Below are 14,530 nucleotides of genomic sequence, written 5' to 3' on the forward strand. Positions count from 1 at the left end.
GTTTATACATGGATATAAAAATATAGACTGTACGGATAAATGACCAGAATTATAATATTTCTCACTGAATCTGAATTGAATCAGTTATAGAAATCGATACCCAGCCCTAGCAATAGCCCTAATCAGTGCTAACAGCTGGCATGACTGCCTCCCTGGACTTTTGGGGAGCAATAATGTGCAACAAACATCCATTCTAGAATTTATTATGTCATACTTTTTTGCACTTTTATCCACTTTAAATTTTACTGCGTTGTGTTTATTTCTGGCGTGGGACAATTTTCCAATGTCATTGTACTATTGTACTAAATATGACTGAAACGACAATAAAGAGTTATCTTAAAATTGTTTTATTTTAAAATCAGAACCAGACAGTAAAGGAAAACTAAATCACTGATCAAAACCAATACCAATGCTTCATTTTACCACTATAAAATTTAAAGTCATCACTGTTAACATTACAGTCATAAATCTTTTAAGAGATAATTTCACACAGAACTCAACTTCAATTTCAACACCCAGTGTGACAAACACTGATATAAACTACAGCTACATGCTATGATGTCACGCGTTGTTCTGTAGATTAGAATAATTAAAAATGATAATAATGATAAATCGGTGTGAGCTGGATTAACCATTGGACAATAAGAAAATGACCAATTCTTCACTAAATTAAAGGCATTTAGATTTTTTAGTGTATTAAATATCGGTGGACCTTATGTTAAAGTGTGGAAACGCTTGTCATGTATGATAATCTCTGAGTTTTGGAGGAAGAAACAGGACAGAACTTTTTATGTATTTGCATGGCAGGCTGCAGTTCCCCCTGTGGCCGGCCGGCGGCGCTGTTTCCACAGTTGGCGAACTGCCTGTATTTGGTTGAAGGACTATGTTGTAAAAATCTTTCAAACTGTTAATTTTCGGAGTTTTCGCGACTCCTCCGCAGGAGTGCTCGGTGGGTTCGGGGCCGGCGTGACCGCCTCTTCCCGGGGACAGGCGGACCGTCCCGCCTAGGACAGTGTGGCGCGGGTGCTTAGCGGTTTTCTGATCTCTGGAGGTTTTTGCTGTTAGCTCCGCAGCTAATCCTAAAAGTCGCATCAGCTGTGCGGATTAAAAGTTTCCCCACAAAGCCGGGCCCAGGAGGAGGCTCTGCTGGGCACATTTAGGGAACTTCATCGCGGCTGTTTCTGCGTATTTTTCGCGGTTTACGCAGTCGTAAAAAATAACGTTAGCGGCGCAGCAAGTGAAGCCAGCTGTGGGTCATAAATGTCGCCGTGGCCCGCAGTCACACGCGGATAATAAGGTTTTCGTAAGGAGATGCGGTAAAGAGAGGCGAGCTTCGCTGTTCAGCCCGCTGACTCGGCGGCTCTGGGTTTGCCGCTAGCGAGGCCTGCGGGTCGGGCTTCCACCGGGCTCGAGTAGAGCCCGTAGCCGCCGTCAAGCGGTTGAAGGCCGGCAGACGGCGCAGTCGGGCCTGTGGACCAAAGTATGGAACGGATGGAAGTGGACCAGTGCGCAGGCGCAGGAGGCGGGGCACTTCGCAGGTCGAACAGCGCCCCCATGATCACGAGTGTCAGGTTAGTGGTTCTACACCACACGTTGAACTCCGTCCAAAAGAACTTAAATTTTAATGTATTGATCACAGAAAGCTCGAAGGTATTATTTTAATAGATAAAGTAAGTCATCTTAATACAACAGTCCTGGTCTTTTATTCGGCTTAATGCCAGGTGTGATGTAATAAAATTAAATGTTTATTTTACTTGTGCTTATTTTCACTTAGATAATAATAGAACTATACAGAAAGATTGTAAACATGGCCAACTTATTACTGTTTTTATGTTTGTTAATCTCCTGCTGTGAATACTAATGTCTTAGCTTGAAAGTAGCAGCCACTATAGTCCATATAATAATTAGTTTAAACTACAGTTTATTTACACATGAAATAATTTGCAAATCTAAAAAATGTAAATATGAGAAATTAAAAAATTCTGTGGCTACTTGGATAAAAATAAAAAACACTCCTGGCATCCTTTTTGATTTTTGTACTTTGAAAATCATTAAACAGATTTTAAAAATGACACGTACCATGAGGGCAGCAAGAATCAGTTTGAACCCTGAACATACGAGAACAAAATTTTAACATAATTGTTCATAATTGTTTAAGATACTGATGCCAATAAATAGTTATTTATATATTTAAATATCCAAACCTCGGCTCTGTGAAAATTACACGAGAGGTTATTGATTATCTTATTTATCACGTTATTGCTCTCTCTCAGTGACGGGATGACGGTCTTCAGTCCCGTGTCCTCGGCTCGGTACAGACGCAGCAGCATCTCCATCAACCCCAGCTGTCCCTCGCAGGTCAGTAGTGCTGCAAAAACTTTATTTACCGGAAAATGTTCATAAGCAGTGCGATAACACAGTGTTTAAGCACACCTGATCTGAAGCGTCAGGTGTTTCCTTTGAGCTGTAGAGGTCGACCGAAACTTAAACCAGAAGAGACAGAGAGCTGCACAGGAACCAGATGTGACAGCTGCACCAGCTTTGAGAAAAACCCTCTGATCTGGATATTAAAGTTTTTATCGAGGGCTGAAACTGGAAGGTCTCATCAACCAATCACAGCTCCCCTAACTGCACCCCATGCCGATGTTTATGACTGCTCGTACGCTTGCAGAAGGAAACAAGGAGCCAACTGCACTCATGTTTTACTGTTCAACATACTTTTAACTCAAAATGTTCAAGTACTGAGGAGAAATTATAAGATAAGCACCACATTTGACCTTTTAATCTGCCGTTGAAACACAGAGCAGAGCTAGTCTCTAATCTGACGATCATCATAGACGCTGGGCCAAACACCACGTTCTCCTCCGACTTCTCTGTAACTTTGTTTTTGTACTTTTGTCTTCACCACAAAGATCAGCAGCAAATATCCAGTCAGGACTTCCTGCTTGGATCCTTGAAGAACTCAGCAGGACTACAAACAGTGATAAAAGTCAGACTAAACTGTGATGAGCACTTTGACTGCATCTGTTCTGAAGTTAAAGGATAAACTGTGGAGATCACTCAGAGTTGGAAAAAATCTCGAGACAGTTTTCAGATCTAATAATAAAACGTTTATTCATGTTGCACCTTTTTAACTTAAGTTCAGACAGCAGGGCCAGAAATACACCAGGATGTAACATAGAATAAAAAGGGTCAGACAATCGATTACAAAACGATCAGTGATGATAGAATCAAATCAAATGACCTTCTCTCTCGACTCAGCCTGATGGAAAAGCACAGTTCCAGCCTTCAAACAAAGATGGCAGCACGGCTTACAAACTCACAGCTCGTGACCTCTGACCTGCACAGTCTGAAGCTTGTCCTTTAAATGATGCTCTCTTCATTTCAGCTTCACGTAAACCTTTCAGTCCACTTTTTATCCGTTTTAGCCTCTTTGAGCTCCTGTTTTACACATTTTTCCTCTTTCAGCTCGTCCCTCTGTCTCCTTTCTCTCTGACCGGATACAGACTCGACCACAAGAGGCAGGTGAGGACAGACTTCCTGCTCTGCTTCCCGCCAGCACGCCACTTTCTTTCTCTTTTTGCTCAGCATCGTCTACAACATGTTTAAGCTATTTTTAAATCAAAGAGCAGTGCTTCAGTGTCTGTGTTTGCTTCACCTCAGGAGGAGAACACGGAGATGACGCTCAGAGGGACTCTGCAGAGACTCGGGTAATCCAGAAACTCTACTTCTATCTTTGAGGTTTAAACAAGCAGTCGGTAACCCTCTGTCTCTCTTCCAGTCCTTCCAGTCTGGTCCCAGTTCCTCCAGGCAGCCAGTGGCACAACCACACATCAGTGGTGAGCTTCTCCACTTCAGCTTTCATGCTGCCTCACTCTTATTTTGATGGTTTACAACTGCACTTCCTGTCAGGATGCTTTATTCTTTTCTAACCTGCTGAGCCTCATGGGTATTGTAGTTTTTAGACCAATAAGAAAGAGCTTTAGTTTCGAATGTAGTTTGAATCTCCTGACTTGGAGCCCTGAAACTAAACCCGATCAAACAGTGAATGAAGTTCATTTAAACTGGAGCTTTTTTTTCTTCAGTGGTTTCCGTCACACGACAGCGGCGTCACGCCCAACTCGTCCCCGAGTCCTACCAGGAGGTTCAGGTTTGTCTAACGCCTAAGCCTGATTTATTGTGTAGTCATTGCGCCACTGTGCTGACGAATGTGTCGATTGCCCCGCAGACCTGCGGTCAGCACCACGGTGAGGTGGCCGGCGTTGACTCCGCTGAAGAGGAAAGGTAACCAACATTTTACTGTGGATCATTCTTATTCTGCAGTCTTGAAACAAAAGTGTGTAAATCTGTGAAAACTCATCCCTCAGGGGGGGTGGAGTCAGATGGACCCCCAAAGAAGCTCTTTGTTGCTGGGGTGACAGACCCCACCCACCACAGCAGCTACACAGTTAGGTGAGGATGACCTGAGAGATGCATTGTGTTCAAAACCTAAAACGTGAAACCTGATCTTCCTCCTCTCTTCTCAGCGTGTCACAGTCAGCGGCAGACTCTCCTCCTGTGGGAGGGTCCATTCCTCAGTCCCACCCCCTGTCTCTCTCGCCCCCACCCGCCTTCACTCCCTTCACCTCCCACCAGCACCCTGGACACTAAAGACCAGCTCACCTCCCGACCCGTCACAGTGGGCACAGACCGCCCGTCAGCAGCTGGAGGAACTTCAACCTTCATCACATCGTAGATCTGTTCCAGTCATCCACCAGTGTCCCTGTAAGCCCCGCCTCTGTAGATTTCCAGCTGTCCCCATTGGCTGATTGAAGATTCATCTCCACAATCATGTCACTTTGTGGCTCCACCCCACTGCCATCAAACAGTGCCGAGAGGACTCGACATCAGTGTCATCGTGACATCATGAAGTAAACTCGGGAAACTTTGTAGGACTGAAGACACGCTGGTTGTGTAATCGGGTTGAACAAGCGCAGCTTGGAGTGAAGGGGTTTGTGGGTAATCCTTACGTGAACATGGAGCAGAAATTAGGACTGAAGAAGAAAAAGGAAAAGCCAGAGGATGTCCCATTCTTTTGCTTCCTTTCTTTAAAAACGCGTTGAAGACGGATCTCGGCTCGTGGAAGGATGAAACCTGGAGGCTCCTGTCCAAACGGACCAATCAGCTGATGCTGTTCATGTTCAACTTCCTGTTTCTCTGTAGTTTATTATTGAGATAGTTCAAATGAGGTCCTGAGTTGTATTCAGGACTTAAACGCAGACCGCTGTCCGGACGGTCTTCGGAGGCACTTCAGGAACATTTGATTTCCTCTTCAATCGACGGGATCGGAATCAAACTTGGAAACTTCAGCACAACTTTTGTTTCCTGAAGTTGCTTTTGTAAAATCTCAGAAATCTTTCTGTAAGGAAGACATAGAAATGATGAGGTTTATTTAGAGGAATTCATGAGTGTTCATGATCATCTGGACTCACAGCCCTTCATCGAATCAAGGATCATTCCCGATCCCAAAACCACATGAAGGTGGGCTGAAGCTCTGCCTCTGAACAACACTTCAGCCTTCGAAGGCTTTTTGTGTTTTAATGAAAACTTCCAGTTATGGGTGAGACTGGATCCTTCTGGTTTTGTCAGATCTCAGTTGGAGGCCGTTTTTAAGCCGGTCTCCAGTAAGAGGAAAGAGGTGGTTTCTTGTTAATAGTGTATCTATATGTGAATACTTTGAGCAGCTGGTGTGCGCTGACCTTCCTTCGGCCTGCAGAAAGAAGCCGTGCTCTTCCTCCTCTGATATACATTTATGATTGAACTCGTTCAACCCACTAAATGTCTGTGAAGGTTCTCAGTCATCCAGGTCATCGTAGTCAAAGGAGCTTGCAAAGAAAAGCATCTGGACTTCTTTAAGTTGCTTTAAGTTGCTTTTCAAGCAACTTAAAGAAGTCCAGACGCTTTTCTTTGCAAGCTCCTTTGACTCAACCCACTAAAGTTAGTTTGCTTGAGTCTGCTCTGATTTATCAGCCACACCTGACCTACAGAGAGTTTAGAGTGTTGAGTGCTTCCTGAGGCCGTTTGACGGGGGAAGCTAGACTGTGCAGGTACAGGCCCCCATAAAGAGAGGGGCCGGTCAGTTCTTCAGCGTTAGCAGCATTTAGTTACATGAAAGCTCACTGACACCAAAGCAACAGTTACCAACATCAGTTGACTTGATGTGGTTTTGGATGTATGTGCCGTGTGGTGTTACCGTGAAGTATTATCCATGTGGTGCATGGTTCAAAGTTCACGCCGCATGTCAGTGAGCAGGTTTGTGCTGTAAGAATATTACAGCAATAAATAAAGGTGATATGGTATTCCTGCTGGAAGCACCAGTTCACCGGTCTGGATATAATGATGTTCCTGTGATGATGTGAGCACAAATCTGAGGTCAGAGGTCGGAGGCGATGCTTTATGTGGACGAGCTGCAGTTCTGCTTCCAGCGTTTGCACAGTGCTGTACAGTTTCCTACGATCACTCATCGTGCCTGAACATGTCTTCATTTGGGAGGAGCAGCGGTCGGGTCAAAGGTCAGGCCTGAGGTTCAGTGAGACATGTTTGTAAATAGTCTCTATAAGCTCTTTGATGAAGTGTCTTTATTCCCAGTTAAAGAGAAAGACCCGCTGAGCGTTGGTCGCCATCGGCGACGCAGACACAAAAGCTTTGTAGTTTTTTTTAGAGGCAGATTATATTTTGCCGTCACCACTTTGCACAGTTTGACCATTTTATCGTCCTTTCATTCAGAGACTGATGACATAACCTCGTGGAAGGATGCTGTCCAGTTCTGCTGCTTTTTCTGTTCTTGCTTTATTGTCACGACTCTGAGTCTGTCCTGTTCCAGACGCTCTCACATGGCGGCTCGGGGTTCGTGAGCAGGCCCACACCAAAGTCTTCACCTGCTAAAATGTCTAAAACAGGGGTGGGCACCTCCAGGCCTCGAGGGCCCCTGTCCCTGCAGGTTTTAGATGTGTCCTTGAAGCAGCACAGCTGATTTAAATGACTAAATTAGCTCCTGCAGTTCTCCAGAGGCCTGGTAACGAACTGATCATGTGATTCAGGTGTGAGATCTGAAACCTGCAGGACACCGGCCCTCGGGGCCTGGAGGTGCCCACCCCTGGTCTAAAAGGAAAAAATAAACTATTATTTAACTTTTTAAAAAAGCAAAACGTGTCAAAAAAGATGTAAATCAGACATTTACTGATTCTTCTGCTGCGTTTTTCATGCAGTTTGTCTGAATCAGGATTCATTTCCAGTTTGAAGCGTCTGAAGCAGGACAGACTTTCCTCAGAGGTCACGACACGCTGCCAAATTCTAGTCGCTGTTCAGACAGACCGTAGCTTTAAGACAACTTCCTGTGTGTGTGTGTGTGTGTGTGTGTGTGTGTGTGTGTGTGTGTGTGTGTGTGTGTGTGTGTGATAAACTTTGCACAAGCGCCATCCCATGCTGTCAGTAGCTCTGGTGAGAGGTGGTGTTATGTAGCGGGACAGAAATGTGACGGACTCTGGTTTAAACGTCTTTGGTGTTTCGTTGTCGAGACTCTCGTCCTGCAGGTGTCTGAAGTCCAATATCATGTTTTTATTTTTATATGTGATGCACGTGTCCCGTGTGATTGGAGGTTTTCGTGTTGGACATGAAGCTGTTATCCGTTACATCCTGACACGGACGGATTTTTATGCAGAGGCGAGGATGTGAGCGCTGTTCTCAGAGGTATTTGCTGAAAGTTTTTCAGTATTGAAGGAGTATTTCACTCTGGCAGAGCGCCGAGAGTCAAACGTCAGAAATGACCCTGGGGGGGCCCCGTAGTTCCCCCGCCTCCATCACACTGTAGAGCTTCAGTTTGACAGCAGCTCAGGCTTCACCTTCATCTGAGTCTCCATCAGTGGATGGAGTCCTCTGAGTTCCAGCAAACAAAACATCCTGTGTGGGAAATAATGTTTTGGCTCAGCCTGACACCACAGCGCCACCTTCAGGGCCCACACAAACTACGCCTTACCTACTGGGTTTTCAGACTGCAGAGGCGTCGCCTGTGATCATGTGACCAAGACTTCCCTGTCAGTCACATGGTAACAGCTGGCTGATACCTGTGTTTCAGTAAACAGGCTCCGCCTCCATGAACATCGAGAGCGACCTTCAGCTGGTTTCATAGTTTTTACTCACGCTCATCAGCAACATTAAATATTTAACTTTGTAATGAAGAGAAAAGCCTGTTTTTATTTTTCTGAAATTATGAAAGTCGGCGAAGGACCAGAGTGAGATACGACTTTAACAAAAGGGCTGCTAAGAGTTTTATTGTTGAGGACAAAGGGAACTAAAAGCACATCACACGTTCACGTGTAAATACTTGGACTTGTCTACGTGGATGAGACGATGTATTTTTATGCAACTGAAACATTAAAGTCTATATTCAAGTGTTCATTCCCTCGAGACGTTCTCACGGCTGTACGAGAAAAAGAACGACTTTAGTGGAAACTGTTCATGTACACACTATAAATATATATAAATATTATATTGTATATGAAAAATACCAATAAAAGAACGTCTGTACCTTCACATCGGCGAGTTTGTTCTCGTCATTGTTACGAGACTCTGGTGTCAACGTGGCAGCGTCACAGAGGGACGATCGCTCAGAGAACCTCTGCTCTGCTCGAGCGACGCACAAAATGAAGCTTTAAAAACAGATTTACTCATTTTATCAGCTTCGATTTCTTCCAGCTTCGACACACTTTAGTAAATATCAGGCGTCTGAAAATCAAGTTATAAACGTTTAAACTTCAGCCTGTCCCAAACCGTCCTCATCAGGTTACGAAACAAACTCGTATCCTCAGATTTGTGTCTGTTGTCCAAAGTTTGCCTCAAAGCAAAGGAAGAAAAACACGTCAAACAGTTGTGAGTCAAGTTTATTCAACATAATTCAAACTGCTTTTACATCAGACCCTCAGCGATAAGGTCACAAAGCTCGCTGCGGATACCGTCGTGGTTGCCATCCACTACCCTAAGGCGACTGAAGGAGACTTCCTGTCACCTGACCCCATGTGCCGAGTCATTTCAAGCCCCTCTGAGCCTTGAAGCTCCACCCACACCACCTCATCAAAAAGCCAGCTGACAGCCGCTCTCCTCTGAACAGGAAGTTGTAAATGCGCGATGATGTCAGCACGATGAGCAGAGCTCAGCAGGACGCCAGCTCAGAGCAAACCGAAGCTTCAGAGCGGTGGTCGCCTTTGTGGGGGGGTCAGAGTCGACCCTCTCAGTGCTTCACACTGAAACGAGCCAATCATGAAAAAAATCACGGCCGCCTTTTTGGTCGGCTTGTTGTCGTAGTGATGATGCTGGTCAGCACTCATAATGCTGGTGTGGGAGGGGCCACGCACTGTGTAGGGGCGTTCACACATCCAGGAGAGCGCTGAACCTCCTACCATCAAATCATGTTTACTCTGAAGGTGGAGGTTGGCCGCTGGCACCACGTCCTGCAGATTCAGGTGGGCGGTGCAGGTCAAAGTCAGGGGTGGGGTCAAATTTGGAGGCTCAGAGGTCAGAGGTGAATCTGCACATGAGTATCTGCAGGCAAACGTCTTCACGATAACGACGCTCACAAACTGACCTGAAACTAAAACTGACTGAAAATAAAAAAAATATCTGCGTCACTACAACAGAAGAAAAGTCCGACTCGAGCTTCATCAGGAAAAAAATAAAACAAAGTGAGAAAGTGAGGCGGCTCTGGAGAGGTCAGAGGTCAGCGGGACAGGAGGGGGAGGTCACTGGAGTTCATGATGAGGCTGGAGTCCAGGTTGAGGCTCTCTGAGGAGAGAAGAGGAGTTTATGGACAAACTGACGTGAGTCTGCAGGAGCTCCACCCCTTCACACCCGCGCCACACTGACCTTGATCAAAGTTCAGCTTCTTATTGGACGAGCCATCTCCGAGGCCTTCGATGTCCACCAGGTCACTGTTGACGTCCGAGTCGTTCAGAGCGCTGAGCGTCACGTCTGCAGGCAGAAGGACAGCTCGGATTAACAGAGAGAACCTCGGAGCGTCTGAGGCCTCGGGGGTTAAAGGTCAGCACACAGTGGCAGGAAGTCCAGAGGTGCACGGTTCTTTATCTGCTCCTGGGCCTCAGCTCAACCTGTCTAAAACCAGCTGCTTTAGCTCCTCCCCCTCTTTCTAACCATCATCGTCCCCTCTCTGTGACATCACACAGATCAAAGAAAAACGCAGCGGATCTCACCTGCTGTCTTTTGCTTCTTGATGGGCGGGGCCAGGGAGGGGCTGCTCTGCATTCCAGTGGAAGCCACGACTTGCGAGGTCGGCACGGAGATGATGGCGGACGCGGCGGGCGCCGGGGTGGGTGTCATGGCGACTGGAGTTTTCTTGACGCTCTTCTTGGGAGACTCGGAGGAAATGGGCACCCGGCTGTCCTCATACAGCTTCCTCTTCACCGTGCTCTTTATCTGAGCTCTGCAGAGGAAGAGGAGCGGCCATCAGCCAATCAAAGTTCATTCTGCCTTTTACATCCTTAAAGGAAATGCTTGAAATTTTTTAACATAAAATATTCAACAGTGAAGCCTTTAAACGTGTCACGTGAGCATTTATTGGCGTATCTATGAGTTTTGCGTCTGCAGTCCTACAACAACAACCCGACACCAAAGAGTCTCACTCGTGTTTCCTACATTCATGTCCTCCGTCCATTTAACACAAACAGCAAACATGAAGTGACCTCCATGCGTTAGCGGAGCCCTCCTTTACTTTTGATTCCCTTCGTGTTGTCACGTTTCCTCCGGCGACCTCGTCTGATTCTCGTTTCCTGTTTTTGTTGAACGATTCTAAAACTAAACGTCTTCATTAATAAAAGGCAAACTGCTCCTTTAACACTCACACTGTGCGCTCTTTGATCACCGTGCTGATGTTGTTGAGGTCGTCTCCAAACCGACGCACAGCCAATCGCAGCATCTCGATCTCTGTCTCCGTCCACTTGGCCCTGAGGACACAAACACGGCATCAGTTCACAGAAAAACTCAAACATGTCGACAAACCGCTCACGTCCAAACACGTGAAACCACGCTGCTCGTTTCCAGCTGTGTTTTATCCCCCCTGCATGTGTGTGAGGCTCACATTCAGTTTATAGTTTACAGTTAGCTGTAGTGTTTGGTCACAACCAACTGACACTGTGTCAGTAATGCAGCCACTTCCTCTGTGTGTGTCTGTCTCACCCTGCAGGGCTGGAGTCGGACACTGGGTGGAGCTGCATGGTCAGCTCTCCCAGCTTGGTGAAAGCTGCGCCAGCTGCTGAGAAGATCTCGCCCACCTGCAGGAAACACAGCCATCAATGCTCCGATTTAAACGGTGACCGTAGACATGATCTACGCTGCACACCACCTTTAACTGCACACTCAGGTGCTACACCACCAGCTGTGTTTCCCTCACTGTAAACATGGAGACCTATCACAACCTGGATCAGGTGTGCACCACATACATATACACTCATTCACTGCATTTCTAAACAATCTGAGGAAAAAGTGAAGCACAAAGCAGATTTACTCTGAGCTGAAACAGTGAGCTGATTTATCAGGACTCTCTCTGCAGTACAGTGGGTGCGATGTGTGGCTGCATCTGAAAGCTGTTTCTGGTTCATCATTTGTCTCTGATAAGAACAACACAGCGTCACTTTTAACACATCTTGCTGTCATGGTGAGGCGATAGTACCGCACTGCTTCTAATCAACTGGATTTCTGCGCAAAAATAAAAAAAAGCTCTGAGTGTTCAGTATGTGCCGAATTTGCCTCTACTTTTTATAATTTAGGGGTGAAAAGATATTAAAGTATATTTCATGAAGCTCTTCTTCATGATGCAGCAACTGAATTAAATTGAGTTATGTGTGCAGCTACATGACCGGTTCTCTACAAGTTGGCTGTTAAGCTCAATTTTTGCACTTACGTAAAAGAAAAAAAAACATAAGCAGGTGAAAGCTTACCTTAGCAGAGGCTGACGTCATTTCTGAGCCTCAGGTGAAAAAAAATATTATTTTGAAACAAACGGTAGCTAGCTGTTAGCTACAATTAGCTCCTATGATCTTAGCTAGCTGACTTCCGTTAGCGGGATTCCCAAGATTTAAGATCCTAAACTCGCGAAGCTGTGCGGGACTCGCGTCCGATGAGAAGTTGCGATTTAATTTGGTCATTTATGAATTACATATTCAGAAAGAAAAATTATAAATATCACAACAAAGACAAACGGGAAACAGAGAATGATGCGCGACTTTGCAACTTAAACGCCATTGGCCAATTTGACAGGAAAAGGCGGAGTGTATGGGCACAGGATATTTCATTGGTCGCTGGCCTGCGGCTTACGAACAGTAGCGACATTCGCCGAATAAAGCCGAGCGGTGAGATCAGCTGACCGAGAGGCTTCGTTCTTCGATGGGTCCTCTTTCAGTTTAGAGTATAATAATAGTAATAATAATAATAATCTTTTGATCGATCAAAGGGACGCGGACATGCCGTCGCTGCTGTTCTGCGGGCCGAAGATGGCCGCGTGCGGGATCGTGATCAGCATCTGGGGCGTCATCATGCTGGTAAGATCACGAAGGGACCGACTATTTCCTGGAAGGCTAAGGAACTACCAGTGGGGACTCTGTATTTGGATTAAATATAATGTTATTATGAGCAATTTCTTGCTGCTAATTTTATTCGAAGTTGGTAAAACTCTCAACGCATTTCAACGCTGACTGGCTAATCACTGAATTCCAGTACTTCTCGGGTACATAGACGGAGCCCACGTAGGCCGATCTGAATGTAGTTCTGCTGGTTTCACCCTCCTTGACCTCCTAAGACCCGAACTCTTCCATGGCATGGATTTTTAATTTCTCTTTGAAATTTGGGCTGATTGGGACCTGATGAATGTAAAAACAAAGAATCACGAGATTTGTTTATTTTTTTACCTGAATTTTGTTTCTAAGAAAAATGAGAGCCACATATGAGGATATTCGTTTAAAATTTTGATAAAACAGTAGCACCATAATGTCCTCGTAAGTGGATATCCTCCCAGCCCATTGTTCCTTCAGTGGGCTGGTTTCAGTCATTATGCAAATGTCCTGTTTGTAAGAGTAATGTTTATAACTTTCCTGGATGACTGAGATGCATCAACACATTTTGCGACTCATTTTATTTCTGTCTGATAAGAAAACTATTCAATCAGATATTTCATTCACCACAAATAACTACAGTTACACTTCCAAGCATTTTTAAGCACCACATCTGAAATTCAAGCACTTTTCAAACCTTGAAAAGACAATATTAAAATTCAAGCATTTACAAGGATTTCAAGCACCTGTACGAACCCTGTTTAAAGGTTCTGAGGTCTCAGGTCTGTCAGTTAAAATATTTAGCAGATCACTTCCTGCTTTTCTTATCAGAATAAATCCTCGGTTGAAGCAGTGAACAGAAAACATTTAAACTCAGTGACGAGGTTCGATTCGTAGCTGTGGCCCTGACGGGTCCCCGAGCCTCATGTTGACCCCGTGTCTTGCTCTCTTGCAGGCGATGTTGGGAATCTTCTTCAGTGCCAAGTCAGCCGTGCTGATCGAAGACGTCCCGTTCACCGAGGATGACATCCATAACGAGTGAGTTGGGGGTTAAAAGCTGCTCGGTCGGTTCGACCCGAGCTTGAGACGCTGCGACGCGTCATAGATGCGACGGCAAATCAGAGGAAGCAGGGTCAGTCTGACCGATGACAAACAGCAGATAAACTCGTCTTCTCCTTTTTTTCCCCGCAGTAAAAATCCCCCTCAGAACATCTACAGTCTCTACAACCAGGTCGGCATCAACTGCTTCATCGCCGCTGCCGTCTACGTGGTGGTGGGCGCCATCTCGCTCTGCCAGGTCCGACTCAACAAGCGGCAGGAGTACATGGTGACATAAAGACCTGCGGCGATGGCCTGACCTTTGACCTCGAGCACCTGGTTCCTGTCCATAAAGTTTATTTATATCTCAACGCTGGAAAATCTGATTGGCTAAGATTAAAAAGGGGGCGGGGTCAGGTATCACCTGGATTATTTATTTTGTATTTACGTGTTTGTTGTTGTTGTTGTTCTGTTGTTGGGTGAATTGTTGTTTCATTCCTTTCCGTTGGACATGAAAGTGACCAAAAGTGTGAAACACTCACGTCTGCTCGCCACATTAATCACATTAACAAGGAAACGGGGGGGCGGAGCCCCGAGGATGCCTCCACCATCAGCTGAGGCGGTTTTATCGTGTCACAAGAACAAAGACGAAGGCGTCGCTCGGGCGTCCTCTGCTCGAACAGATCGGAGGACATGAGGCGGTGCTGTGTCTCTGATGTGGGTCTGTGTTTGCTGGAACATCGTTTGCAATAAAGTGTGTGAGTGGAAAACTACAGGGAGTCGTCTTCATTTCAGTTACTGTGGAAAAATGTTCCTCATGGATTTAAATGGGGTTCGTTTTGTTTGGTTTGGTTTTAATTATGAAAGAAAATTTTTAAGAAACTTCTTCTGTGTTGATC

The 14,530-nt window shown here is 45.6% G+C and overlaps 3 protein-coding genes across 4 annotated transcripts; 2 read left to right on the top strand and 1 right to left on the bottom strand.

Annotated features, from left to right (window-relative positions):
• Window positions 1–722: 722 nt before the first annotated feature.
• On the top strand, window positions 723–8,571 carry LOC146566355 (P2R1A-PPP2R2A-interacting phosphatase regulator 1). 2 transcript variants are annotated; one of them, XM_085289984.1, is made up of 9 exons: window positions 723–1,571; window positions 2,274–2,358; window positions 3,469–3,525; window positions 3,664–3,710; window positions 3,782–3,839; window positions 4,086–4,150; window positions 4,229–4,284; window positions 4,368–4,452; window positions 4,537–8,571. In XM_085289984.1, the coding sequence occupies exons 1-9, from the start codon at window positions 1,483–1,485 to the stop codon at window positions 4,733–4,735; spliced, it is 741 nt and encodes a 246-aa protein (XP_085146110.1). In that variant the 5' UTR covers window positions 723–1,482; the 3' UTR covers window positions 4,736–8,571. The 2 variants fall into 2 exon arrangements, with proteins under 2 accessions (XP_085146110.1, XP_085146111.1); XM_085289985.1 differs by having other exon boundaries at window positions 724–1,571; window positions 4,527–8,571.
• A 329-nt stretch (window positions 8,572–8,900) lies between these two features.
• Window positions 8,901–12,306, bottom strand: bacc1 (BPTF associated chromatin complex component 1). Its single transcript, XM_085289986.1, has 6 exons — window positions 11,985–12,306; window positions 11,224–11,318; window positions 10,890–10,991; window positions 10,242–10,471; window positions 9,898–10,002; window positions 8,901–9,816 (listed from the first exon to the last, which is right to left on the bottom strand). Exons 1-6 carry the CDS (start codon window positions 12,003–12,005, stop codon window positions 9,752–9,754), a joined length of 618 nt encoding a protein of 205 aa, XP_085146112.1. The 5' UTR covers window positions 12,006–12,306; the 3' UTR covers window positions 8,901–9,751.
• Window positions 12,307–12,358: 52 nt separating this feature from the next.
• On the top strand, window positions 12,359–14,404 carry rnasekb (ribonuclease, RNase K b). The gene is made up of 3 exons (XM_085289987.1): window positions 12,359–12,584; window positions 13,549–13,631; window positions 13,785–14,404. Exons 1-3 carry the CDS (start codon window positions 12,507–12,509, stop codon window positions 13,927–13,929), a joined length of 306 nt encoding a protein of 101 aa, XP_085146113.1. The 5' UTR covers window positions 12,359–12,506; the 3' UTR covers window positions 13,930–14,404.
• Window positions 14,405–14,530: the final 126 nt, after the last annotated feature.

Source organism: Mchenga conophoros, linkage group LG10 (genome assembly GCF_057382185.1).
Source record: "Mchenga conophoros isolate Kocher_MC1m ecotype Shallow Benthic linkage group LG10, M_conophoros_male_GT1.1, whole genome shotgun sequence".
Taxonomy (NCBI): Eukaryota; Metazoa; Chordata; class Actinopteri; order Cichliformes; family Cichlidae; genus Mchenga; species Mchenga conophoros.